At 33.6% G+C, this 27,430-nt stretch overlaps 1 protein-coding gene across 2 annotated transcripts in view; it reads right to left on the bottom strand.

The window, feature by feature from the left end:
- The window catches only part of LOC144843826 (sodium- and chloride-dependent glycine transporter 1-like), a 45,348-nt gene extending 31,395 nt beyond the window's left edge, over positions 1 to 13,953 (bottom strand). Inside the window, exons 1-4 of one of the 2 annotated variants that reach the window (XM_078700782.1) lie at positions 13,782 to 13,953; positions 10,589 to 10,676; positions 9,198 to 9,342; positions 5,433 to 5,564 (exon numbers count right to left, since the gene is read on the bottom strand). In XM_078700782.1, coding sequence (XP_078556908.1) covers positions 5,433 to 5,564; positions 9,198 to 9,342; positions 10,589 to 10,676; positions 13,782 to 13,834 — 418 coding nt within the window. In that variant the 5' untranslated portion in view covers positions 13,835 to 13,953. The remainder of the gene's footprint in view (positions 1 to 5,432; positions 5,565 to 9,197; positions 9,343 to 10,588; positions 10,677 to 13,781) is intronic. The other variant, XM_078700783.1, reaches the window with a different exon arrangement.
- Positions 13,954 to 27,430: the final 13,477 nt, after the last annotated feature.

The following is a 27,430-nucleotide window of genomic DNA, read 5'->3' as shown; positions in this document are numbered from 1 at the left end:
AAAAGCAAACAAAATGTTACATTGTATGTATTCCAGAATGTATTTTAATTGGAGAGAGGCACTATAATTCAACAGATTAATCAATTAGTCTTCTCTCTATGATTTGCTGATGGGTGTTACACATAATACTGTGTATATCTTCTCTTTTGTATTTATATGTGTCTATGGACAATTTGTCTGAAATAAAAGTTTAAAAAAAATGATTATAAACATAAAGAATTGACTATTATTGTAACAAAATTATATAGCTTTGAAAATTTGACCATTATCTGTAGGTATGGTATGTGTTTCCTTGCCCTATTTATGGGATCTGCTTTTTAAATCATGCCTGTTTATAATCATCATTAACCATCTTGCCTTCTTGACTAAATACTGTAAACAATACTAACTGTACAATTAATGTGAGTTTTTCTTACCAATCTATTATTATTTTCTCATTTAACAAGGCAAAAGTTTAAATAATAACTTTAATCTACTATATTTACAATTATATTATTTCAAAATATAAAGTAACATTATTTTTTTGTGTTGAAATACAAAATAAGTTCATTTCAACAATTCTTAAACATCCATGTTAAATAAAACAATCACTAGTCTGTAATTGTTAAACAGGTGCTTAAACCGGTCATATATGAAAAAAACACTCTAATAATACCCTTAATAAATCATTAAAAACTAAATTTAAATTGTAATTTATTTACTGATTGTTTGGTTCCTGTATCTGTACAGTATATAATTGTTTTTTAATGATACGACCTCCTTGAAAAATGAATTTTAGTGAACAAGTTTTTGCATTTTCCAACCCGCAACTCGCATTTTCCGACCCGCAACTCGCATTTTCCAACCCGCAACTCGCATTTTCCGACTCGCAACTCGCACTTTCCGACTCGCAACTCGCATTTTCCGACTCGCAACTCGCACATTCCGACCCGCAACTCGCATTTTCCGACCCGCAACTCGCATTTTCCGACCCGCTACTCGCATTTTCCGACTCGCAACTCGCACTTTCCGACTCGCAACTCACACTTTCCGACTCGCAACTCGCACTTTCCGACTCGCAACTCGCATTTTCCGACCCGCAACTCGCATTTTCCGACTCGCAACTCGCATTTTTCTACTTGCAACTCGCAACTCGCACAAAAGAAACCCTCCAAGAACAAAGGGCTACAGACATGTTATTTCAAAATTAACACTCCTGTGGAACTGTTTATGACACACCCAGTATTTAAACAAAAGCATTTCTTAGGTCTTTATTTCACGAATTAACAGCCATCTGCCAAAGCCAAGTACACATTGTTTTGTTGTATTGGTGTCACATGTAACAACAATGCGCGAGTCGGGCGGTGTCCACCCATCAGGTGAAAAAGGACTTGCTTTAAAAGATTTTTTATATGCAAACATACTGTAGGTGAAAAACTTCTTTATTGAAAGACTACTTTATTAACAAAATTACCATAGGTCTGGGGGACTAGGCTATACTACGCTTTAAAAATGCGTATGGCATTACCAATTGTTTATTAATGAACATAGGCAGGTAGCAATTTGGTATTGGATATCCCCAGATGATGTAAGCTCGGGATCTTTTAAACTTAATATTAGCTTATATAGCGCCCGCTATATAATGTAAAATTAAACGGTGTCGATTTATAGGTATACAGTAGGTTGGGATATGTCGGCCTTAATCACTCAGCAAACTAGAGTCAACTAATCCATTGTGTCACTTATATTGTACTTTAGCACCAGTTGCCCATCAAAAGTTTCTATCAATGATTTACAAAATAAAAAGCACAAAAAGGACATTTTATAATCAGGGCAACCATGTAAAATCAAGGAAGAAAAATACACTAGCGAGAGGTGTGTTTTTGCAGTTGATCTGCGCATATCGCAGAAGATGCATAATCAAACAGCTCCCAAACTATATTTTTTCAAGGTTTGCGAATGTGTAAAAAATCTCAAAATATGTTACAACTTGTTACAAGTACAGTATGATAATGGATTTTGCTATGAACAATATTATTTTCTAATAATAATATAAATATAATCTATGTGGAAGGAAATTATTTCTAAAAGGTCGATTATGCTTTATACCTTTGCGATATTTGAAATGGTAATAATTTAATCTTCGGAAGGAAACAAATTTTTCAAAAAGCCTAATCATATTTGGGGTGCCTCCCCAGCCAGGGTAATCAGGTTGAAGAGGAAAGCAGATCAGAAAGAAATATCGCCAATGATAATTAACCCATCGCTCCTTGCAGGAGTGCATTGACAGGGATTTGCTTGGTATGCACAAATTAATAATTAATTTTCACAAACTATTGATAAGTTAATAGTGCTTTCACGTTTGAAAACCTTAGATCTGCTTTTGCCTTGCATGCAACAAAAATTAAGGTAACAGGAAGAGAGCCATGTTAAGGCAGAAGATAACATATTGTGCTTTGAATATCCTATTAATCCAAGCTGAAAGAACCTATTGATGCCAACATCGACTTAATGGTGTCCTTGTAGACAGGAAAAGGTGAGGTTTCTTATTTAAATCTAGGTCATTTTTAAGTAAATCTGTATTGCTTATTTCCACCTGAACAAAATGTGTGCTCTTTGCATACTAAACATCAGGCAAATTGCAGTATTTCTAACTATTTACTACTGTATGTCCTACATTGTTTATTTAGTCAAAAAAATGTGTAAAATGGATCTATTTTGCATACATTGTCATCATCAATATTATCCGATTCTAGTTATAGCCTTTTGTGATCTTTGTATAATATGTATTACATATTCATATTTAAGACTTTCCCTGTACATCAAAAACTATTGCGATGGTTTTTTTTTTCGTCTTTAAACGGTAAAAAGCTAGGCCTACAAAACTAAGCCTAGCTAGGCTTGGCCTACGACAGTGCATAAGAGGACATTCGATGCAAGCTACCAGGTAAAACATTGTTGTTTTTTTTATCATAATATGACATACATTTAGGACAAGGAATGACATGGTTTAATAATCTAAAGCACTAACAACATCACCAGCCCAGTTGATTTAAAGGTTATTTTCTGACTCAGTGTTTATGTCAGTAAAAGCAAGGAATATTATAATCTGTGGCATTAAAAGTCAAGGTATTCAACACCTAATGTTTAAAATAGAAGTTTTGTCATCATTGGTCATTGGTCAAAATCCCTGACCATGATCATGTCAGTTGGATGACAAAAGGAAACTTTTAAGGAAACTAACATAATAGAATAATAATATGTTCAACGTTTGAATGAATGCAGGAGTGTATTGCATTTTGGGTAATGAATTCTTTTTCATACTAAGAACAATCACTGATATAAACTGGGACTTTTTGTCAATATAAAAATTATCTATTTTAATCAATTTCAAAATAAACAGTTCTTGATTAATGCAGCAGAAACAGGCCCTTAGAGTTATAGTTTTGGACCTGGACCTTCCAAATAGGTTAACGCACCGGATATAAACACTTACACTTGCTATCAGCTATTCATACAGTCAAACAACAATTATCAGTGCTACAAGATATCTCTCACAATGTTTGTGTAACTTGAAATAAGCAAAGTAAAGCATTTATAGATTGTACTTTTTATAAACGGATGTAAATTAATTGTCGGACTGAAGATGATTGAGGCATTTAGGACCCACCAACAGGCTCTACAATGCCGATAGATAAAAAGTGCACCACTACGGTCTTGTTTCTGCTGCAATAAATTAACCCTTATTTCTCGGCAGTAGAAACTAATTTTCAGTAGCCGGTTTAAATGGCAATATAACAGTTAAATACACAGTTAAAATTTCCATCACGCTACTGTACGACTCATTATGAAAAGCCTTGGACTGTAAAATGAGTTACCAGTTACTTAATTATTTGACTTGGTAATTAGTTTGTTTTATGACTTTTCGTTTCATTATCATATCATTAATTTTTAAGTAAATAACTGATTTCCTAAGAATAACCACAAAGTATACAAATGATAAATGTTTATGATAGTACTGGTACAAATACTTTCATGAGGTGAAAGATGAAAGGTTATATTTTATATTTACAACAAACCTACTTTTAAATGAGGCACCTAAAACCATTCGAAAAGGCATCGCTCCAATTTTGGACACGGAGTACATAACAAGATGACAACGCACAGCAGCACACTACATCTTAATTTTCGAGCGTCAACCTAGCCTCATGTTGCACGTTCCGGTTGCTCTCTGTGTAACAAGAAGTTGCACTCGCAATATACCAAAATGGCACTCGCAATATATCGAAATGGCACTCGCAATATATCAAAATGGCACTCTCAATGACGCAAGAGTTGAATGGAGTAGTTATTGAATATCATATAAAGTTGTGCAATAGATGTAGTGAAATAACTAAACTGAGACAAAACTAAGGCCGAAATAAATATAATTTATATGAACTAAAGACAAAGAGAACACATTAAATAGCTAGATTATAGTTATGCATGTTCTGCCATCTGTTGCCAAGTAGCATTCTTCAGAAGGTCATATTAAAATCCCACCCTAGACCAATTTGTACATTTGTTTTTCAAGTTATAAATTGCACAATTAATTAGTACAAATTATACAGTACTAATAGGCCTACTGACTGGTCTATGATTTTCATAAATGTTGAATTATTCACTAATTGTTAAAATTAATTCATTCAGAATTGAATAATGAAGAATACAGTAACGCCTACCTCTTTAATTTAGTGAATTAAACGTGCAAACATAATAAAAAAACAAATCAATATTTAGTTTTAAAACAAAACATTTACATCAATTGTACACATTATAACTTTGCTGGTACTTAAACTTTAAATACTGTAAGTAATGTGGACAGATTATGTATATAAAAAAAAAGTTAACCTTAACCTTTGACACCAGCATAAGCTTCTTCAACATGTAGAAATAATTGATTACTTTACCACACATGTTAAATACTCAATTGAATAGATTTGTTTACCATTCCATTTGTGTGATGGTAACAGAGCGACATTTAAAAATGCACATGAATTATCAATTAACTTGCAAAGTAATGTTTCAAACGTAATTAAATGTTGATAACATTACTTACAGTCAGAAGATTCCTGTATTACAAAACATGGATGTATCATAATCTTCCACCCACCTTTATGTTATTTAAGGTCTTTTCACCTTGCCTAATAATTTATTAAAAACACCTACCACCTACCCCTAAATAATGGTCAATTACAGTACTATCTTAAATTGGAAGATTTCTTTCTATGACCTTCGACCTAGGTTGAGTTAGGTCATGTTAATTCATTGAGTGAATGCAAACCATTTTGGTGTTTTCTGGGTCCAGGCAACGAACGACGACATCACGGTTGTCAAATTCAGCTCCCTCATATCATCTTAAATTAGTAGAGACCTGAAAAAAAATATACAATCACCAACAACAGTAGGTTTACCTTTGAATAGTGGAGCAGCCTTCCAAATAGTGATGGGGCCTTCTCTAGCATACTGGCCAAATGCCAACTCCATAAAAAACAAGGGCATGCCAACAATTACCATCATCAGAAAATAAGGAATCAGAAATGCACCTGTAGAATAGAAAATGAACATTTTTACAAATTATTCAATAATATTGATATGTATAACCAGTCAAACATTTCATTGTCAATAACTATTGATATGAATTGAAAATGCAAATATTTTCAATATGAATTGATAAGTCACAAAATTTCCAAATATTGACATGTATTGTAAAGTCAACCTTCCAATACTAATTATATTGATAATAATTGATAGGTTTCACTTAATTTCATATGAATTGAATTTCATCGATATTTAATAATTTTATGAAGAGTTGGTAACCATTGTAAAATGTGCAAAGATCAATAACTTGTATTACAGCCTGCCAAAAATGCCTATGGCCATGTTCTCTCAATTGAATATTTAAAAAGCTAACAGAGACAACACTGTGCTAACTGTAAGATAACAGAGTGTGCATAGGGGCTTATTGTTGATAGAATAAGCCCATATATTGTTTAATTAACAATAGGCCACGATGTACAGTACCACAAATAATTATAGAACATGGCTATATCATTTATTATTAATCACCATCAAAACAAACATCTGGACATGTAGACTTTATTTGGACGCATACAAATCTTGTAGCATTTGCATAGGTACAACATGCAACCTGTATGTTTCATGTTTAATAATATTATTAAAAAATAATAAAATTTGTTGAGTGCACATATCCACCAATATGTAAAAAAACCAAGTAAACGAATCCATAAACATAAAAAAAAACCCACATAACTGCATTCCATTTACCCGCAATTTAAGGCGCACAGTCCGGCTAGTACTAGTAGTACTGTTCCAAGTGTACACCCAAGTTTAAAAAAAGCTAAACAAATATATAGTCGATTTTTTGACCGAATATGTCCATCTATATTATTTATGCAATTGCTGTGTTTTATAACTGATCATACTTAATGTGTTATTTGATCTTTTGGTACAACACAAATTAGTCTAGCTTATACATTGTAATTGCACATGAGCAAGGAAAAGAAAACCTGGTACATAATTGGAAAATTTGTCTATTCTGACAAATGTTTGTTTATTAATTTTATTTTTACAATAATAACCAACATACAATAGACTGCTGACAGATAATTTTATTGTTTAATTAATTGGACTTCCTTCCAGTTAATAATAAGGATTAACCTTTATACTCATTGCAGTACACAATTGATTATTGGGTTAGGTTAGCTTATAATTTCAGCTTTGTATACCATACAACAGAAAATGTCATTCCTAATCTTATTAATTACAGTAATCAGACAAGTTTGTTGAACTCAGATATAATGAGGGCGCTTCTTGGTTTTTAAAGTCGTGCTACTCAACTACGCAAGTGCGTCAATTGTGAAAAAATGTAGACCTAATTGTACTGTACAGGCAAGAAATAACAGATTCTTTTTTAATTTTTTGTATTTAACAGTATATCATTTTTAAGGAGCTTCTGCGCGATCGCGTTCCTCTGCGCTCCTTATTGATCTCTAAGGAGAGCAAATAATCATGCTCCTTAAATCAGCAATCAGCATCGCCAAAAAGGGGATTCCCCTGCCTGCGAATTTACTTCCATTACCTCACACAGTGTGTCCAATGCGGTGTCACAGAAACGCCTCCTCTAGAGCAAGCAGAACAAGTACCAACCAAATGGTTTCTTTTATTAAACAAAGCAATTTTTATGTAAAAAATATAGTTAATAAAAACAATATTTAATAGTAGGTTTTAATACATGTTTATTATTTGGAGAAAGATTCTTCACTTATGTCTTTATTTTTAGATGAATTTTTTCCCGCAAAAAAAAATGTCAACCATTTTGGTTACTAAATGTGCTGTCAGCCTTCCTTCCAGCAGCTGCTGCTCTATCTTGGCCAGCATTCGTACAGTATATGTGTGATCGCTGTATGTAAACACAGCCAATTGACAATCAAATAACCTTTTTTAAAGGCACAATATTATAGTTAAAATGATACTTAGTAACTTATTATCAATATTTTGTTGACTATTACTGGTTAGAATTGTATTACTTTGTGAAATGCAGGTAAATAACAATTTCTGTCCAATTTTTAGGACTAGCCCCTAGATAGTTAGGCTAAGCCTAGGGCTAAAATAATAGGCTAGCCCAGCCAGGTCAAGTAGACCTAGTTGACTCCCAGCCAAGTTAGGCCATGGCCTGATTTATTTATTTTAAAAAATCGTACGACTGTAGTACAGTATGTTGGTTGAGCTCCACAGAGAGACCCATGGATAATTTTGTTAGGAGAGCAAAATGCTCTCACGAAAACACAAGGAGAGCAATTTAGTGCTCTCCTGCCCTTTTCTTGATGGACTGATTTAATTTGTCTTGACCATTTTAAATTTATTTATGGTGTTTAAATGAAAAAAAAAACTTGTATAGGTTTTGCAACTTAGTAACAAAACATTTGCACTACAGTAGAACCTCCATTTTATGTACGGTACGGGACCGAAAGGCGTACGTAAAACAAGGGATTCATAAAATCAAGGTTGACCTTAAATTGACCCCCAAATACGTAGATCGTAGCTAAAAAGGCTGCCGTGTTTGCCTACAGCATGTAGGTGGTCACCAGCTTAGCTAGGCCTAGGCCCTTCCTAGACTAATCTAGGCCAGGCTAGCAGGCCTAGTAAGATGCGAGGCCTAGAAAATTACAGTATTACAGGCTTTGCGATTTAGTTTAAATAAAGTGTTGTAAATAAAAATATCAATGTTGTATTTTCTATCAATAAAAACAGTCGCTGCTGTAGGGGAATCCACATGAGTTCCTCACACAGCCATGGCTTTGTGCTTTGTTGTTGTTAAATTGCGCCCTCAATGTAAGAAAATGATGACGTCATCGGTCATTTTAAGCGTACGCAAAATCAAGGGAACGTAAAATCAGGGTACGTAAAACGAAGGTTCTACTGTATTTTATTAAGTGAAATGTTGATTCTGCTGCCTAACTTTACAGGTATGTGTTTAATGATTAAACATATAAAATAATCAAATATTTTGTCTTTGTTGAAACAGTTCAGAAGCTTAAAATTAAACAAGACCACAGATAAGTTTCAGAAAATCTGGAACTATTCCAAGATTCACATCACAGTAAAAGATTACAATTCTCAATATATCACTCATTTTTAGATTATGAAATTTAAACATGTGATTAAGATAATAAATTTTATTAAAAAGAACCAATACAATAGTTTGTTTTATGATAAAAGTTGTCTAGTCATAAAACTAGTCAACCAGCATAAATATATAAATTAGGACAGCTTCACCCAAATATACAAAAATTTACATACAATTCTCTCGATGACGTTGGGCCATATTGTAAACTCCATAAAAACGACAAATCCTTAAAACTGGGTTTTGTAGTTTGTTAAATATATCATATTGTACCATTAGAAAGATTAAATGAGAATTAACGTTTAAAATTTAATCAATTATTTTATGATTTCACGGACGTGCGGTGCAGGTTCTGATGTAATATCTCAGAGATTTAAGAAATAAAATTTATACTAGAAATAAACCATATTGAGTCTACAATTTGCAGTTACAAAAAATATTCCACAGAATGTTTTATAAACGGTTATAATAATCAAGTTCTTTTTTTAAACAGTTGGGATTTTCTTTTGCTATTGGCCAGATAAGCACTTACCTCCACCATTTCTATAACACAAGTACGGGAAGCGCCAAATGTTTCCAAGTCCTACTGCATAGCCTATGCAAGCTAGAAGAAAGTCTACTTGCGAGCCCCATGAACCGCGGCTTTCTACTTTCGACGTTCCCACCATCTCATTATTCTATTAAAAGATAAAAATAATGACTTTGTTATTCTAATTTTTATGTGTCACCTATCAAACAACAAATTATGATTTATATAGACTTTGGAAACAAGTTAGTTATACAAAATGTAAGAAAAGAAACACACCACATTTAGTACTTTCTGGGAGTTCTTTCAAATAACCAAGTTTCCCAACATTTTGATCTGGAGTCTAAGACGCAGCGCAAGGAGGTAGACGCAACTTGAGTAAGTTGACCAATGACAACTGACAATTTGAATCACTGAACGTCCTTGTGTTGAGTCCATGTGGGAACCAAGTTTAAAGGCACAATTTCTCCCGATTGGTTTAATACACAAAATGAGTGCATTAAACTATTTAGAATCTACTGCTAGCTACTCTAGGCCAATTTTGGTGACAACTAAATAAGATTTTCCATAATACACATCAACATCTGCGACGCCTGGAAACATATACAGTAGATAATGTTTTTTTTTATATGGATTTTTTAAAACAAATTATTAGCGTTTATGTTTATAAAGTCTCCGGATACTTAATGTCTCTGGATATTCAATCAGAGGGACCTGTGAAAAAGATACTAAAAAACAAACAAGTTCTTGGAAATTGCACCTAAAGCTAATTACTTTACAATATTCTGATAATACAAGGAAGCAATTGTAACACAGTTTTTAATGTGCGCTATTGAGTTCCACTTTCAGTGTATATAATAATTTTATTATTATTTTCATCTGTTGATGACCACTTTAGATTAGAGCCCATTGATATTCAAGGTTAAACAGGAAGTCAGATGCAACTTACAGTGTATGTTTGCATAATTACTTCCTGTGGGACTAACCTGTATTTAAGCTATTTTGTCGTTATTGTTTCTTGGTATTAAACTCGAAGAATACTTTATTGTTTTAAAGTAATATAGCTCATTTATTTTTAGATTTACGAATCAAGAACTGTTTAAAGGCGATATGTATAGTAAACCAATAGGGAAGAAGATCATGAATACATGTGAATTGGCATCATCATGTTTAGAGAAGATAGTGAAATCCACAATCCATAATAATGTATATTTTAACTTCCATAGTACAAGAACCAGAAGTATCGGACTACATTATTTACTAAATTGTACTATTACCTCCGGTCCAGGGGTCAAGAGTCCTGGTCAAGAGATAGTTCTAAACACATTTTTGAGATGTTAAGAGGGATTTAGTTTCTACAAATACAATCTTTAAATTAAAGTAGTACTGTATCATACCATATGAGTATCTTTTACTGGAACTTTCTCTGCTTCCATCTTATCAAAATTCCCTTCAGACAAAGGAGTCTTCTCTGCAGACGGTACCCTGAAATCAAAATACATAAATATGAAAGTCAACGGTATATTTTCAACAGTGTACATAACCAACAGCCATTCTCTCGTGTACACAGAAACACAACACAATAATTGTACATTACTAGATAGCTGCGTAATTCTGATCATCATAAACATTGCTATTGTACAATACAAAATCATTACCACAAGTCTGCCTATACAGTATGTTCCTAGATCATAAACGGAAAGAAAGGCGCTTGAGGAATGAAGGTAAAAGGATATATTAACATGTGTACAGTATTAAGATATCCAACACTGTAAAAATCAATAATTAATTTCTTTGTTTGGTTCTTCGTCGTTGCTACAGACACTATTAACTATATTGCTTTGTCAACAGCTTCAAATACTGTAACTTATTTTCCACATTCTTTTTGTACTCTGCCACCTAATCATTATTAAGGTATACAGTAGTAGTAAATTAGCACATTGGCATGGTTTACAATATGTTAATTATCATATAGTTGCTGACAATACTGTATAGCTACTACCGTATACTTCTATTCAACTATTTTGCATTAATATTTGTGAGTACGTTGGGTACTACTAAACACCACATGCAACTAACCGAAAATGCACTTTATTCCTCGCAACCACTCTCAATTTAAATTATTAAGCATAAACCGTATATATTGGTGAACAAGTTGCACATATGTATAATAATAAGACGCACCCATAACCGAGACTGAAATACCAGTATTTTCTATGTTGCCAATGTATAAGACATGTACTATTGTGATTTGCCGGTTTAAATTGGCTCCAACCAGTATTCAAAATGGTGTGAAGCTCTGTCTACACTATCAAACTTTATGCGACAAAAAAAATGTATATCTTAAAAATACACATCGATAAAATGGATTATTACTATCACTTTGTTTGACCTCAATGAACTGCATTCTGGGCAATACGATGTCAACACAGTAGATGATAATAATGTCTAAAATTAGAACAGTTTGAGGTTTATGGGGTACTTAGGAATTATTAGGATTTTTTAGTGTACAGCTTAACAACATGTACATCATTATTGTGCTTTAAAGTGGAGCTACACTCAGACTTTCTCAGCTTATATTATGTTTAAGTATGTTTAATTGAAAGTGATTACATATAAAAAACAGGGAAGATATGGCAACATTTTCCAAAAACTAATTTCTAAAAAATCGGTCAGAAAATAGTTTTTTTGACTACATTACACTTTTCCAGTAACTTAGGGGTTATTAGTTTACAATACGTCGCAAAACGCGTTACACTTAGCGACTGACGCGTTTTAGTCGCCGGTGAACGCGTTGGTGAAATTTCTCCCCTTTGGTAAATTATGTGTTGGAAAATGGCGAATCAATTTTATACCAGGGAGTTGTAAAATAATTTTTACAACTCCCTGTTTATACACACAATTAATACGATTTGTTTAGGCCCAAGTAATATAAAAATGTCAGCATAATTTACATGTAACATCATGATTTGCACTGTACAACAACAACAGCATAATAATCTTAATCAAATTACTTATTAATTTTAAGCTAGGCCTAGCTAAATCGTCTACTCAGCCTAGCTAGCTAGGCTTGAATTCATGTCTAGGTAGGACTGTAGTCATGGGTTCGAAAATGCTTGGTCGTTTCGTCCCATTTATCGTTCCTGGGTTTTCTCGCACATTAAGAATTGTGAAACACAAAATTCTCTACAAAACAAGACTGGTATTGCTCAGAATAGTAAAGAATAGTAACGGATGTGGAAGCTTATGTCTGACTGAAAAGCAACTATTCAGGCACCCTATCATGGCCCATGGGTAGGCCGAGATTGGGTGCCAGAACAAACTTCACTGCTGTAAGGCTATCGGGCAGCCAGCTAGAGGCCAAGCAGCATCGTTACATACCTAGACTCTAGTAGGCCTAGCTTTATTGAATATATAGCCACGTCTTTCTCAAATCTCGTTAAATTTGACATTTTAGTAATAATCTCATAATCACTTATTACACTGTGAAACATGATAGGGTCACATCCAGAATGTTTTAATATACTTTTCGCCCGTCAAAAATAACATCGTGACAATAACAGATCGCCAGCTGCAGTGTGAAAAATGTCGTGAGAAATGTCACGTGATCATACTCCCTAGCAAAGTAAAAAACCCAATTGGACCCAACGGGGAAAAGTGTCTATTTACGCGAAATTGCGCAATGTATACGCAATAACAATACCAGAAATAAAAAGATCTGGAAAAATTACATATAAAAACATTTTACATTTTTTTTTTAGTGAAGAAATTAATTTTTTAGGAATATTCAAATATACCCCCCTTTTGCATGTAAAAGAATAGGAAATTACAAGGTATCCCCCCAAAACGCAAAAAGGCGTGATTTTCAAGAAAATCATACTCATTGAAAAAATTGTCAAAAAAATATGAAGTATGAGGGATGATATTTTTAAAGAATAGTTGAAATGTATGAAAAATAGCAATTTTCTGGGTGGAGCTCCACTTTAAAATAAAATTTGACATAATGAGGCATCACAGTAGAGTAGTACAGTAGGGTTTATTTACCTATTATTGCAAAATTGTGATGAGGGGTTTGTTATTATTTCTGCAGCAGTAATCATTACATTAAAACAATACCACCTACTAGCTAGGGCTTGGTAAGTGACAAAGAACAGTTTGTATAATAAATAATGAGTCAACAATTGAATTTACATCTGACCTTTCCAACGGAATAGTCAAAACAGAAAACGTTTCCTCCTTTTTTGGTAAAAATATTAATTTTATCAATAAATTGTAGTAAAATAAAACATAATATTCATGACATGCTAGACTATAGATAGAGGAAAAACATGCTCCAATTCAATCAAGCTGGCTAAATTGTATTACAAATGAATTAATTCTACAATAACGAATGGAAAATATTGGGCGAACAAAGAGAAAAAACGAATAGATTATCCCTCCGCACACACTGCCATGCTCGACCGGATCGCGTTGTCAAGTACCACGAGGAGACCACAATATCATGCTGCTAGCCTAGCTTTCTCACATCATCACGTCTTAAGAATGTCCAAAACGGTATCCCATTTCACAAACGAAGAGAGGCTTACAAACCTTTGATAATCTCCGACGTCCTTTCCCACCTTTTCTTGCTTATCAGTGGTCATTTTAAATATTCTAAACAACGTTGAAAAGAAATTCCTACTTCTAGATGTTGTATTTAAAAATGACTTTATAAAAATACTAAATATTCGCTAATGATATGGTACCACATCCAATCTCAAGCTCATATCAGCTAAAAAGACGGAATGTAAATTCCATCTCCCCTGTGTAAGAACTCGCGATTCTTATTGGTTGAGACGGCGATTTGGGCTACTCTATTATTTCATGGGGTTTTTGTTAGTAATTTTCCTTCACGTTAATTTTAACCCCCGCGGTTTATTACTAATTTTGTCTAAAAGAAAAGAAAGTGACCTGTAATATATATAAAATAAATAATCTTTGCTCTATATGCTCTTTATTATTCCTACTATAGAAATAGGTTTTTTCCCATCAAAAAATGGCCAAATTAGGCCTATATTACTACTACTAGATAGAAAATCAAATAATATTCATTTTAATATTCTGTATTTGTATGTTTTGTAATGAACTCGCCGTTTAGAGATTTGCATAAAACTCGGACTAGGCTTTCCCCAAGTGGTAGTTATTTCGATGTTTGTCTGAACCTGAAAGGCCCGTTTACACCAGGACTATCGACGATAAATAGATAAACATATATTTTTCTATATAAAACAAAATCAATTGGAAATTTTTCCTTCTAGCACTATATGATAATCATATAATCCTGTCTTTGATAATTAAAGATGTATTGTCCCTCAAAAACATGAAAAATTAAGATTAATTAAATCAGACTTTGAATATGTTATTTTGTAGTTTTAATAAAGTTAATCACTTCAATAGAAAAAAAACGAAAACAAATCATGCTTTCACTTATAAAATGACAAAATAAATGTTAAAATTCAACCAAAAATCCATTGACTGGCAGCCAATTTGAACATTTTTTGCTTTAAATTACATTTTTTCAGATAAATACATTTTTGTTCGATCCAATTTTTGGTCAAAGTGGATAACTATTATGTTACATTAAAATGGAATATTCAACAAAAATTTTTTAAAGAAATATTTTTTCAGGGGGACAATACAATCTTGAAATATTTTTAAAAATCTAATCAAAAATGATGTCATGATCAATAAAAATAACAAAATCGTTGTATTGTCACGATATTATTGCTCTTACTAATCACGACGTTATTTGATTGGACGTTCTAGGATAAAAACTTTTTTAGATTTCTTTTGTTTTATGTATGAAAAATATCTATTTATAGTCGATCATCATAGTGTAAACGGGCCTTTACCGCGCTCAAGCAAAGATACTACTGTACACTATCTTGGCTCAAGTAGTATACGTATGAAACGCCATATGTGCCAAAATATTTATCTTTTTACTAATATTAAGTCCAAACTCCGTCTGGAACCAAGCCTAAATTCGGACGTATGGTACAATGTCTCTTGCCATAATGTTCAGAAAATAGACCGTTTCACTTTGCACACATGTGTGTACACTGCACGACAAAAGCTCAGTATACTATCAAACTTGATGTGAAAAATAGGAGTGAAAAAAAAGTGTGATAATCTCATAATCATTACTATCATTTTGGGCACATCACACTTTTTTTTATCAAACCAGTTTAGACAGTATGATCAAATACATTAATATAACCTATGCCACAATTATAGAAAATCAAATACATTACAATTTGTTTTGTTTTTTGGGCCTATTTAATTTTAGTGCGTCGGGCTCTTATCAGTTGATCTCAATCTGCTCCCTAACACAGTGGTGTTTAATGAACCATGTTGGGTCGTTCGGAGGTAACTTTCAGACAGTTAACAACAGTTTTTAATAAAAGAAAAGAAAACAATACAATAGGTACAAAAGAACAAGGTTAGAGTGCTAAGAACTATTTATTAGGAGACTACTCCCCTTAATAACTATGGTACATTAACAATAAGTATTGTGTAGAAAAAAAAAGCCCAAAAGGGCGGAGGCTGATACAGAAGGTAATAATAGAATATCATACTGAACTACGCCCGATAGGTAATCTGTTCCATAGGCATAGTGCGTACACTTAATCTGTTAAATATATTATATTTAAATTATTTCTATTTTTGTAGCAATCTTCAAATATTGCACAAACAAATAAAAGTAATAATAATTTTAGTAGAACGGGTATACCAACTCCCTGTGTATACAAATCATTGAAAAATCACCAAAACAAATTTAAAGTGCAGTATAACGGTATGTAGATGCTAACTAGTACAATATGAATATATTATATATTACATAGAGATACTAATAATATAATATTAATTTGACATTAGAAAACAGAAATGGAAACCATATAGGTCAAATTCAACGTTTTGTGCTACAATCCTTTTCCTATTAGTAAAATGGACGAGTCCGCCAATACGGCAAAACCACGCTGGTGGTTTTCAAATAAACCAAGTGTTTTAAAACTACTATATAAAAAATCCTGTTCCTTTATCTTAAATACATTTAAATATTACAAATAAGGGATAATAACTCTTAACTTTCGTGAAAAAATAAAGCGTTTTGGATAAGTAGTTTTTCAGCAATAAAGACAGGCAGCCCAGAGACATTTGGTTAGATGAGCTAGGTACCAATATTTAAGTGTGTTGGGGGTCACTTGAAGTCAATGAAAATGGGAGTCTGCCGGGTACCCCCTGCTGCGTCTAGACCGAGGGGACTCCGAAAGGTGCTAAAAAATCGGCACCGGTTAGATGAGAGAGATACCACCTAATTTTACCACCATGGGATGCCCATTGGCATCCTTATACCAGTATCACAAACGACAGACTTTTTGTCTGCTGCAATAGGCCCGCCAGACCCCCCGAGGGAGGGCCTAAAATGGGGCTAGCATAGATGAGTGAGGTACCACTCAAAATTAATGCCAAATGAACAAGTTGTGTTCATACAATACTAAATGGATAACAACAGACTAATTGTCTGCTGCACCGCAAGTACCAGACACCCTAAAGTTAGACTAGAGATCCCCCTTCCCCCAACTAGCCCAGCTTAGATATTGTAGATACCACCAGCAACCAATGTTATATGACTTAGCACATTGTAAGTAATACCAAATGACCTATTACAGACTATCTGTACACTGCAGGCCCGTAGTCAGGGGGTGGGGGTATGGTTCGGGCGAACCCCCCTTTACAGCGACCCCCCCCCCGCCCTTAACCGACTGCGAACCCCCATCCCCGACATCCCCAATACCTCACCACCCTCATCTCTGAAAATCCTCCAAATGCGTGCCCCACAATACAAAAGGTTATTTGTAAATTGAAAAATTCGTAAACTCGTTGTGAATAATTCATACCGTCTAGACAAACGCGTACCTATTGTTTATCACTGGCAGTCAGCATGTATAAAGTATATAGCCTTCAAAAAATGGAACGCTGCGGTTACAGTTACCTACAATATTTATGTGTGACTATGAAGTATAGTGTATCATCATCATAGAGGATTATAGTGAATTTAATATATTACACTATAATATCTATGGTATCATGTACTGTAGTTTACATTAGGCCTATAGCATTCGATTATTTTTTTCTAGACCACCAGCCGATACGTAGGCCTACTCAACTGTATCAATACCACCTATTTACATTGATATATTTAGTTTCCTCAACAAATTGCTGTAAATAAATATAGATAGAGCTATCAGGGGCAGTCGCAGGACTATTTTAAGAGGGTTGCTCAAAGACTCCAGGGCTGTAGACACTGAGTATTTGAGCAAGCAAATTGTTAAATGACACCCCTAGATGGCCGCAAATGGTACTCTCGCACGTAAAATTCATGATAAGTTTGTTTTCGTTCAATGCGAACGTCACATGGAAGTCCCCGATGAAGGTACTTTTGGTACGGTAATACATTCTAATAACTGTACTCAATTAATGTAAATTAATTATCAATTAATAATTTTAAAAAGTTATACAAAAAATATGAAGCTGTTGCTATAAATATATTGAGCAAAAGGTTAAATTGTATAATTTGGAATTCAGATGTTAAAACCACAATTTCCCAAAATTCATTTTTATTTATCCACTATAAACTTTACAAAAGTGTTGTTTTAAACCACACTCCAAATAAAACAAAGAAAATAATGATAGGACATTTGCAGAAAGAAGCAAACTTTGCTCTGCTACCGGTATAACACGGTTCAAATTTCGGAACGTCTATAAATTACTACGGAAATTCGGCCTAATATTTACGAACGTACGGAAATGAAGATAAATAGGGTACTACACGCATCGGAAATACAAAACTATACGCACAATTATGATTTGGCCTAAAAATTGGCCTTAGATTATGAAAAACCCCCGGCAAAACGCAATAATTATGGACAAATCGATTATTAGCCTTGGCAATATGCCTAATATTTAAAAGGAATGAATATAGGCTATATTTCGTTTGTCGATGAATTTTTGAATTCATGTGTGAATGATTGATCCATTAGAGGTAATCTGTGATGGCTCTAGTAACACTGCTATGCGTGGGTAATTTGTGAATAGCGTAGTATGCTACATACACAAGCCTAGATAGGGAAGATCTGTACTGTAGTTCATTGCGAGAGGAGGGGGAAGTCCGGTAATGTGTCATGAAAAATGTAACAAGCCAGAGATGAAATAAAATCACTAACATTAACTGATTGTCGTTGTTTTAGTCGTCGTCAGAAGTTTATCGACCGACATCTATTTCTCATGTGTAGTAGAGCGTTTCTTTGATTGAATAATATTGTTTGTATTATAACACAAGTTCATTTTGGATTTTCAGTAAATTACCAATGGTTTATTCAAAGTCAAACTGTAACTAATCCCTCACTATTCAATCAAAATGTTATTGTTATACTACTATATTGTTGAAAAATGGATTGCGTGATATGAAAATGGATTGATAGGTATTCATGCTCTGATGAAGCAGAGGATTATTTTTATAGCGTTCCATTTAAAATAAATGTTATTACAAAGAAATATTTTGGTTGTGAAGGTCGTTTTAACAATTAGGCTAATATCAAAACATTCAACAATGATAAAAAGTACGATCGTTTTGTTCAATGGTAGCATGCTGCATGACAGTGTTTTTCCGGCCAATTAGAGGTGCCATTTATTATGAATGTTATGTGCCCTGGCCTTGGCCCTGACAGACCCCTCTAAAGTTCGACTAGAGACCCCATTTACCCCAAGTATAGCCTACCTTAGATAGTGTAGATACCACCAGCAGCAAAAAAAACTACAGCGTTTAGTCAGTAAAATATGTTTTAGGTAGATTCCAACCATATCATACGTTGAAAAGTTTTTATTATTTGGCTTATATAAGTTTTAAGTGAAACTCTTAAACTATTTTTCCCTTTAGAATGGTAATGGTCATTTTATCGTCATTGATGGGATATATTTTCAATTGTTTTGTGTTAGTTCGATTAAAGTTAAACTTTATTAAATTAAACATGTTGTTTTGGGTTTTTTTGCTGCTGGTGGTATCTACAATATCTAAGGTAGGCTATACTTGGGGTAAATGGGGTCTCTAGTCGAACTTTAGAGGAGTCTGCCAGGGCCAAGGCAGTGTACAGATAGTCTGTAATAGGTCATTTGGTATTGCTTACAATGTGCTAAGTCATATAACATTGGTTGCTGGTGGTATCTACAATATCTAAGCTGGGCTAGTTGGGGAAAGGGGGGTCTCTAGTCTACCTTTGGAGGGGTCTGCCAGGGCCAAGGCAGTGTACAGATAGTCTGTAATAGGTCATTTGGTATTGCTTACATTGTGCTAAATCATATAAAATTGGTTGCTGGTGGTGGTATCTACAATATCTAGGCTGGGCTAGTTGGGGGAAGGGGGGTCTCTAGTCTAACTTTAGGGAGTCTGGCACTTGCGGTGCAGCAGACAATTAGTCTGTTGTTATCCATTTCGTATTGTATGAACACAACTTGTTCATTTGGCATTAATTTTGAGTGGTACCTCACTCATCTATGCTAGCCCCATTTTAGGCCCTCCCTCGGAGGGTCTGGCGGGCCTATTGCAGCAGACAAAAAGTCTGTCGTTTGTGATACTGGTATAAGGATGCCAATGGGCATCCCGCGGTGGTAAAATTAGGTGGTATCTCTCTCATCTAACCGGTTCCGAATTTTTAGCACATTTCGGGGTCCCCCTGGTCTAGACGCAGCAGGGGGTACCCGGCAGACTCCCATTTTCATTGACTTCAAGTGACCCCCCAACACACTTAAATAGTCAGATATTGGTACCTAGCTCATCTAACCAAATGTCTCTGGGCTGCCGGTCTACAACTGTAATTTTAGTTTTAACGTTACGTTCTGACTGCTCAGGAAAGGTTGGACGACTTCGAAAATTTTCGCCTATCCTTTAACACTAGCCGGTCACTGACAAACCAAAACACTGCTTCAAAAAAGGGGCTGTGCCGACGAAGTATCTGAACCAATCACATTTTACTTTAGGTCATTAGAAAGCTTGATTGATTAGCTTTTGCATGGTGGAACAGCCAATATCATTGGATAACTAGGTCAAACGTTATGAACGTTTTTGTAAAGATCTCAACAAATTGGCAAAACAAGCCTATTCTTTAACACAGGGCAATTTTAAAATCGTCTAACTTTAAAAATCAATGCCGACGACGTTTAAGTTTTTTCAAATTAAAAATAACATGACATCGTAGGTACTTAATTAGGCATTACAATGTCGAAACAGCCATAAAAATCGGTCAATTAATAACAAAGTTACATTGAAAAAACCTAAAAAAATAGCTGTTTTTTGGTGATTTCGTGCCCTTTAGCGGAAATCGCCCGGATTTTTGGGTACATAAAACAAATTGTAATGTATAGGTGTCTAAACATTTTCAAATCGTTTTTTTACGGTTGTAAAAGTGAAATTTACATTTTCCGATTTTTATTTATATTTCTTTGACAAATTGTTGGTGCATGTCAAAGAGCAATCAGAGACTGCGTTTAAAACCAGTGTGCATCGATTTAATATTATTAGAGAGGTTTCGCAATCTTACGAATACGATAACGAAAACGGATACGTCACGCACACGTATTCGTTTTCGTAAGCCATAAAAAAATCTGTTTCGCATGGCAACGAAATATTGAGGGCGCCGTCCAAAATATGACTGCGGTAAATTTGAGCGAAGCGCGTGTACGTGTTGCTTGGTGCTTGGCTGCCTAGGCCTAGCGTAACATCAAAGCGAGTGAGGACTTTAAAAACTGCTATTTATCAAAATTGACCTAGCATTTTAGTAAATTACTTTAGTAAATTACTTTCAATAAATCTATAATTATATTATAATCATGAATCGTTCCTGATTCAAATTCAGAATGTGCAAAATTATCAAAAACTATACTCGTTTTGTAGTTACGAATATGACTGGTGATATTCGTCAACACGAATACGCTTTACGAATATGAATTGGGGATCAGCTCAAAAGTTTCACAAATGTGTGACGTATCCGTTTTCGTTATCGTATTCGTAAGGTTGCGAAACCTCATTAACCAGGTTGATTCGCAACATGCACTAATTTGTTTGTTTGTTTGTACGATAAAGTTCACAAAATTCAAGTTATCATTCTGATTTTTTAACCACACACCATGTATAGGCCCTATATTGATTCTCAGAAAAACGCGATATATTGGTGACATCACAAAAGCTTATTAAAAACTCGAGTTAATTTGTATCTTCAATATGAGCAGAAAAATTAAATAGCGCGGCCTCTCTCGTCGGAAACGGATCATTAAAAAGCGGTTCAGTATTATTTTTGGAAATTACAGTATTATTTTTGTCTTGATGCACCTCACAGAGATTGTTGCTATTCATGTATTCTTTTATCTCATTTCATAACAAATATTTTTAGAGCATCTATGATCTATCATTAGAACATCAGTCATTATTATAATAAATTATATCATCATTTACATTACAGACCGTCCTCAGGAGTGAGGACGATCAAAGCATATTGATCGAAACATCGAGAAACTCAACAGTTCTTTTCAAAACTAATATACGTGGTGTACCGCAAACTGTAAATCAACATTTGATTTCGCCATGCAAACCTTCAAACAATACATTTACATTTGTTTAGTCAAACATCCATGTCGTATTTTCTGTGTCATGACGTAATCTAAAGCGTAACAAGAATTTGATGATTATTTCTCATGAATAAGATTTGTATATAAATTATGTAAATGTTCTGTGAGTAGCAAAGAATAACAATAACAACAACTTGACTAATATTTTTCAGATGATGACATTTACGAATGAGGTACGTTTATCGTAATTGTAATTAGAGAGGGCGCAAATAAAATATACAATACATTATAGAGGGCGCGAATAAAATACAATATTTTTTGTTATAATAATGTTATTAAAGCGGTTTATGTCTTGTCTTCATTCATTTGGTATGAATTTGTAGGCCTAAATAATGTATATTTCAATTTCGCAGTTCAGATTGCATAATCTTTAGTTTTTATTCTTGATAAGATCATATAAAGTATTTCGATATTACAAACAAAAATAAAGCATTTATATCCAATATATCAAACCATTATTAACAATTCAATTTGAATTCAATTTATTTTATTTCGTACAAATTTCATCCATATCAACAAACGTACAAACAGAAAAAGAAAAAAGAAAATTCACAAACTTTAAGCTTAAACATAAAGGATACTTCTCCATCTACATGTTTGAGTTATGGATCATATGTTTGCAAACACAAGCAATAAGAATATTAAAACTATTCAACATACGTTGCATGAAACCGAAACGATCGTATTGGTGTATTGGTTGGTATTTGTGTATCTGTTTGTTGTATTGATTTTGTATCTGTGTGTTGTCTATAAATTTATTTTAAGAACGCACCGTGTGTGAATGTAAAGGTGCAGTTTCAATAAATATTATTATTCATTCATGTTATCTCAATTATATCTGTCGTTTGTATTATGTTGATGGTATTATAACACACTACGGTACATTATTAAATGTATTATTCTAGCCATGTCGTCATACGCTATTTGATTCACACTCAAAATAAAGAAGGTCTCTATATTTTGAGTTCAGGCATCACACATACTTTGTTTTATTTAAAACAGATACTTTGGTAATATACATTAACTGCTAACGAACCGGTAATGAAGTGAAACGCCATTAAAATACAGAAGAACGAACTCTATACAATTGCATACTTTCGTCTTATCTGTCAAAATGACTATATTTCGAGTATCATTATCATTCTTCAGAATGTAAATGATGCATTTTACAGTATATATACTTACTTCATTTCAAATTCTTAATTTAATGTGAGAAAAACTACTTTGTACCATGAAGGAATTTATAGTTTATTATGGATCAATAAAAATAGATTAATATCGCGTTTGTAACATTCTTCCTAAAAAGTATGGTATATATAATAATGTCACTATATAAATAATCAATACAATTATAGGTATTTGGCATATTGGGTTTGTTCGCCAATGTAAATACGAATATGTAATTTCACTCTTCTTAATTTTCTAACTCGATCCGAGTTTTGCCTTTATATGTAATTTTCCAAACACAATTAATTACTGAAGAAGGCAACCCAATTGTGTAAGCTACGAACAGTGACTTGATAAATTGAGATCATCATTTTATTTGATATATCAAGGTGAAATTATGTTCATGATATTGTAAAGTGGAAAGAAGTAATGACATAAGTTAATTGCAAAAATATATTAATAGTAATAATTATTATTAATAAAATAATATAAGAGGCAGACCATTGAGAAATAATTCTCCATGAACAAACATCAGAGGGGCCTAACTTATTTCTCCATGGGTAAGACACCTGTATGAAACTCTCTTGATTTGACTTATTTGGAAAATCCTTAAAAAACACAAAAGCATACCATTAACTACGGACTACAGATAAATAATAATGAATTAAATAATAATTTATTAAAACTATTTATTAAATTAAACTCGCCATTTTTGTACCTGTTGACTGTCCCAGGTTGAGCGAGGCGGCAGTTCTTTTGTTTTAATTTCTTAATATCTTTGCGGTGAAATTTCAATTTTATCACCATCGGGGACGAATGGAAATAATGCAGACGACATTTGTGTTTATGCGCATGTTCATCAAAACCATGACGTACGTCGGTGGTGGGAGGCAGGGGTCGGTGGCAACATGGCAACATATTACTCAACTTTATCAGATACTTTTTAACAAAAGTAGGCCTAGACAAGCACATCACGCGGTCGTAAGTCAAATTAGGCCTCATGTGCATTAAGAATCTTCATATTTAGAAGACAACGTAAGAATCTTTTATATCTAACTGAAATATGTCGACAAACCACTTACAAACGCATCAACAACATCCCATGGGCACACGACGGCAATAATATTTCCATTGCTAACTGAAAAAATATATTTAATTAGTAAAGAATGTAATAAAAAATGTAGGTTGGTAACATGTGTATGTTGTAGCTTTGAAGAACTGGAACAATCAATCGTATGATAATACAGATTATAAGAGACGTTTTCAGAGCTGCGGGTGATCCAAATTTCTTTCTTTCTTGTCGGTCCGACCTATGTTGATATTTTAGGATTAGGCCTATGGTCAAGACAATTTTGGGATTTTTTTATCAGAACTTTGTTTTTAAAACATAATTTTCGACTATTTATGTGTGAACTACTCGCAAAAACTTTTAGCATTAACATGAGCGACTTTCGCATCGGGATGAACTTTGTTTTCTTTTATTTAGGCCTATATCTTGGGGTGGGTCAAACTTAAAGTCTTTCTGAATTATATGACTCCCCCACATAATTACTTCATCGTATTTATTCGCCTATAGGTTATTATATTGTGGAAATAAAATTAAATTGTAGTGAAATATGGAACAACCCAGTAACGCCGTTAACGTTGCATGAGTATCTAACATAAACTCACTTCGTTACTATTTATGGATTACAATTGAAGAAAACATCACTATTTTAGATATTATATTTAAACAGATGCACATGAATGATTACATGAGCACTGTAGTCTCATCTCATATAGTGATGTTTTAATGTTTTATTGATACACTTCTGTTGCTCTACAATAGTAACAAACACTTTTAATTAATCCATATTATTGATCGTGTATAATTAACGATGCGTGGAACAACGAGCACAAGATGACAGGACAATTACAAATATATTGACATTATTATAAATATTGATATGATAATAACATTATATATAAAGTAATTTATGACCTCTCAAATGATGTTAAATGATGAGCAGAATATTGTCAATATTTGAAGGAGAATTACGCAACATAAAAATTAGAACAATTCAAACTTAGAATCACAATTAGCATGTATTAAGCTCTGTCTATACCAGGAAATAGAGAAATTTCACTATTCCCTGTTTACACTATCAAACTAGTTTGACAAAAAAGTGTGAAGTGCCCAAATATGGCAGTGATATGCTTAAATATGGCGGTGATATGACATCATCATGTTCATGGGCACATCACATTGACATTGATCAAAATGTGATAGTGTAGACAGAGCTTTATGTTGTCAAAACTGTACAGTTAACATTTGTACATACACGACCCAAATTCGATAATATAACAAGAACATAAAAAACGTACAAAAACGTAGCCTATACTGATTCATTATGGTGGCAAGGAGATGCCACGGCGAAAAGTGGATACCAGTGACAAGGTGATACCGAGTAACGCCAACTAAACGTTATTGAGCGTTATTAAGCATGAATGCCCTTCGTTATTGAAGTCATGGATTATCACGATTGAAGAAAAAAAAATCTAAATTTTTTATTTGAACAAATAAACATATGTAAAAAAACGATTTCTTAGATTAAGCTTTTTTTATGTGCTATGAATATAGGCCTATTATGTGATCATGGTAGTTCGAAAATGAACGAACGAACGAATGAATGAATGAATAAAAAAGATGTGAGTTCCGTAATCGTAATTTTAAAATAAATAAGGCCATATACATGGCTGCAGTCGCGTGCGCAAATTTGAGTTAGTGTTTACTGACCGACCGACCAACCGACCGACCGACTATAGTGAGCTATAGAGTCTACTAAAAATATAGGAAGAAGAAAATACCGTATATAGAGGAATTAAAACTCCCCATAGCATAATCATTATTTTATAATAACAGTCTTCTCTTACGTCGTGTATTTATATCGCTACAAAATGATCAACACATACTATATCACTCATACAATGATTAAAAATCGATAATTATTGAAGGATGATACTATTGATTGGAATTGATGCTTCTTTGTCAAATTTGATGACAATAATACATAAATGTCAAAAAGTATAATCTTGTCATAATAATTTATTTTACGTATTATGATATTAATCTGCAGAATTATAATGTTCTACGCGTGCTGTCAATTTGATGTCATCGCCTGCACTACTTTTCTTGCAAAAATGTTTTATAGCAGCACGTGTAATTTTCTCATAAAATAACATTCAATATAGAATACTGTAATAATAATAATCTCCGTGCACCTTGGAGAGCCCAAATTTCGTTAGTAGAGAATAAGCCAATATTATATATACGACTCTACAGCTCACCATGTCGGTCGGTCGGTCGATCAGTCGGTCGGTAGGTTGGTCGATCGGTCGGTAAACACTAACTCAAATTTAAGCACGCGACTGCAGCCATGTTATTTTTATTGAATGGTAATTGTCAAAGGTTTAATATTTTAAAATTTCAATATACAAGTCGACTGGAAATTCTACAATACTGTCGATTATTATTGATATAATAATCATGAATACTAATTCATACCTGCAGCTTTGCACTCATGGAACTGAACGTTATGTTAAATAATGAAAGATCGTCTTTCCGTGGAACGGAAAAGGTGTTACACCCAATGATTGTACCGTAACTAATATTTATCAAAATAACTAAAATGTTCAGTGCCTAAATTTAGAAAGTATGTTTGTTTTAAAGTTTAGAAAACAATCAAATACTTTTTATTTCAACCAAGTTACGACATTATGTAATCGCCACTGATTATGAGTCTTAATGTTAATTTTAAACAGAAATAGTACGCTGTGGCTACTGTCATATGACTGGGTGTGCCGGGGTGTGGCAGCTGTGTGACGTTTAACAAATACTTTAGAATAGGCCTACGTTTAGAAAGTTAGTACGGTATTTTTGTGTGGGAACACAGGTTCACACCATTGTAGTCTTCATTTCGAGAGTTACTCACATTATTCAGCCTTCCCATGTGTTCAAATTAGATCCTTATTCCTAGCTTATACACACATGTAAAATGTTATTTGATTTTGAGACGAGCGTGTAACACCGGATGCGGCAAATCGGATGATTCGATTTCAAAGTTGCTTTATGATTTCAGTAACATTAATTAAATATGACTGCTAAACACACGGGTACTCTCTCTTACCCTAGCGGCCCCTTCCCTTAACGGTTCGTACATGTGTGTTTTAAATTTGAAATCTGTTTTGAAATTCATCGACCTTTTTCCATATACTTTCACTATCTATGATCTGGCGCTGTATTGTACGTTACGGCCTACAAATTCTTCCGTATTGCACGGTCGGTTCATCGGATGCACTATGTCGAACTGTATACG

This window comes from Antedon bifida, chromosome 5, assembly GCF_963402885.1.
Source record: "Antedon bifida chromosome 5, ecAntBifi1.1, whole genome shotgun sequence".
NCBI classification, from domain to species: domain Eukaryota; kingdom Metazoa; phylum Echinodermata; class Crinoidea; order Comatulida; family Antedonidae; genus Antedon; species Antedon bifida.
This window is presented reverse-complemented; position numbering and strand designations above follow the sequence as displayed.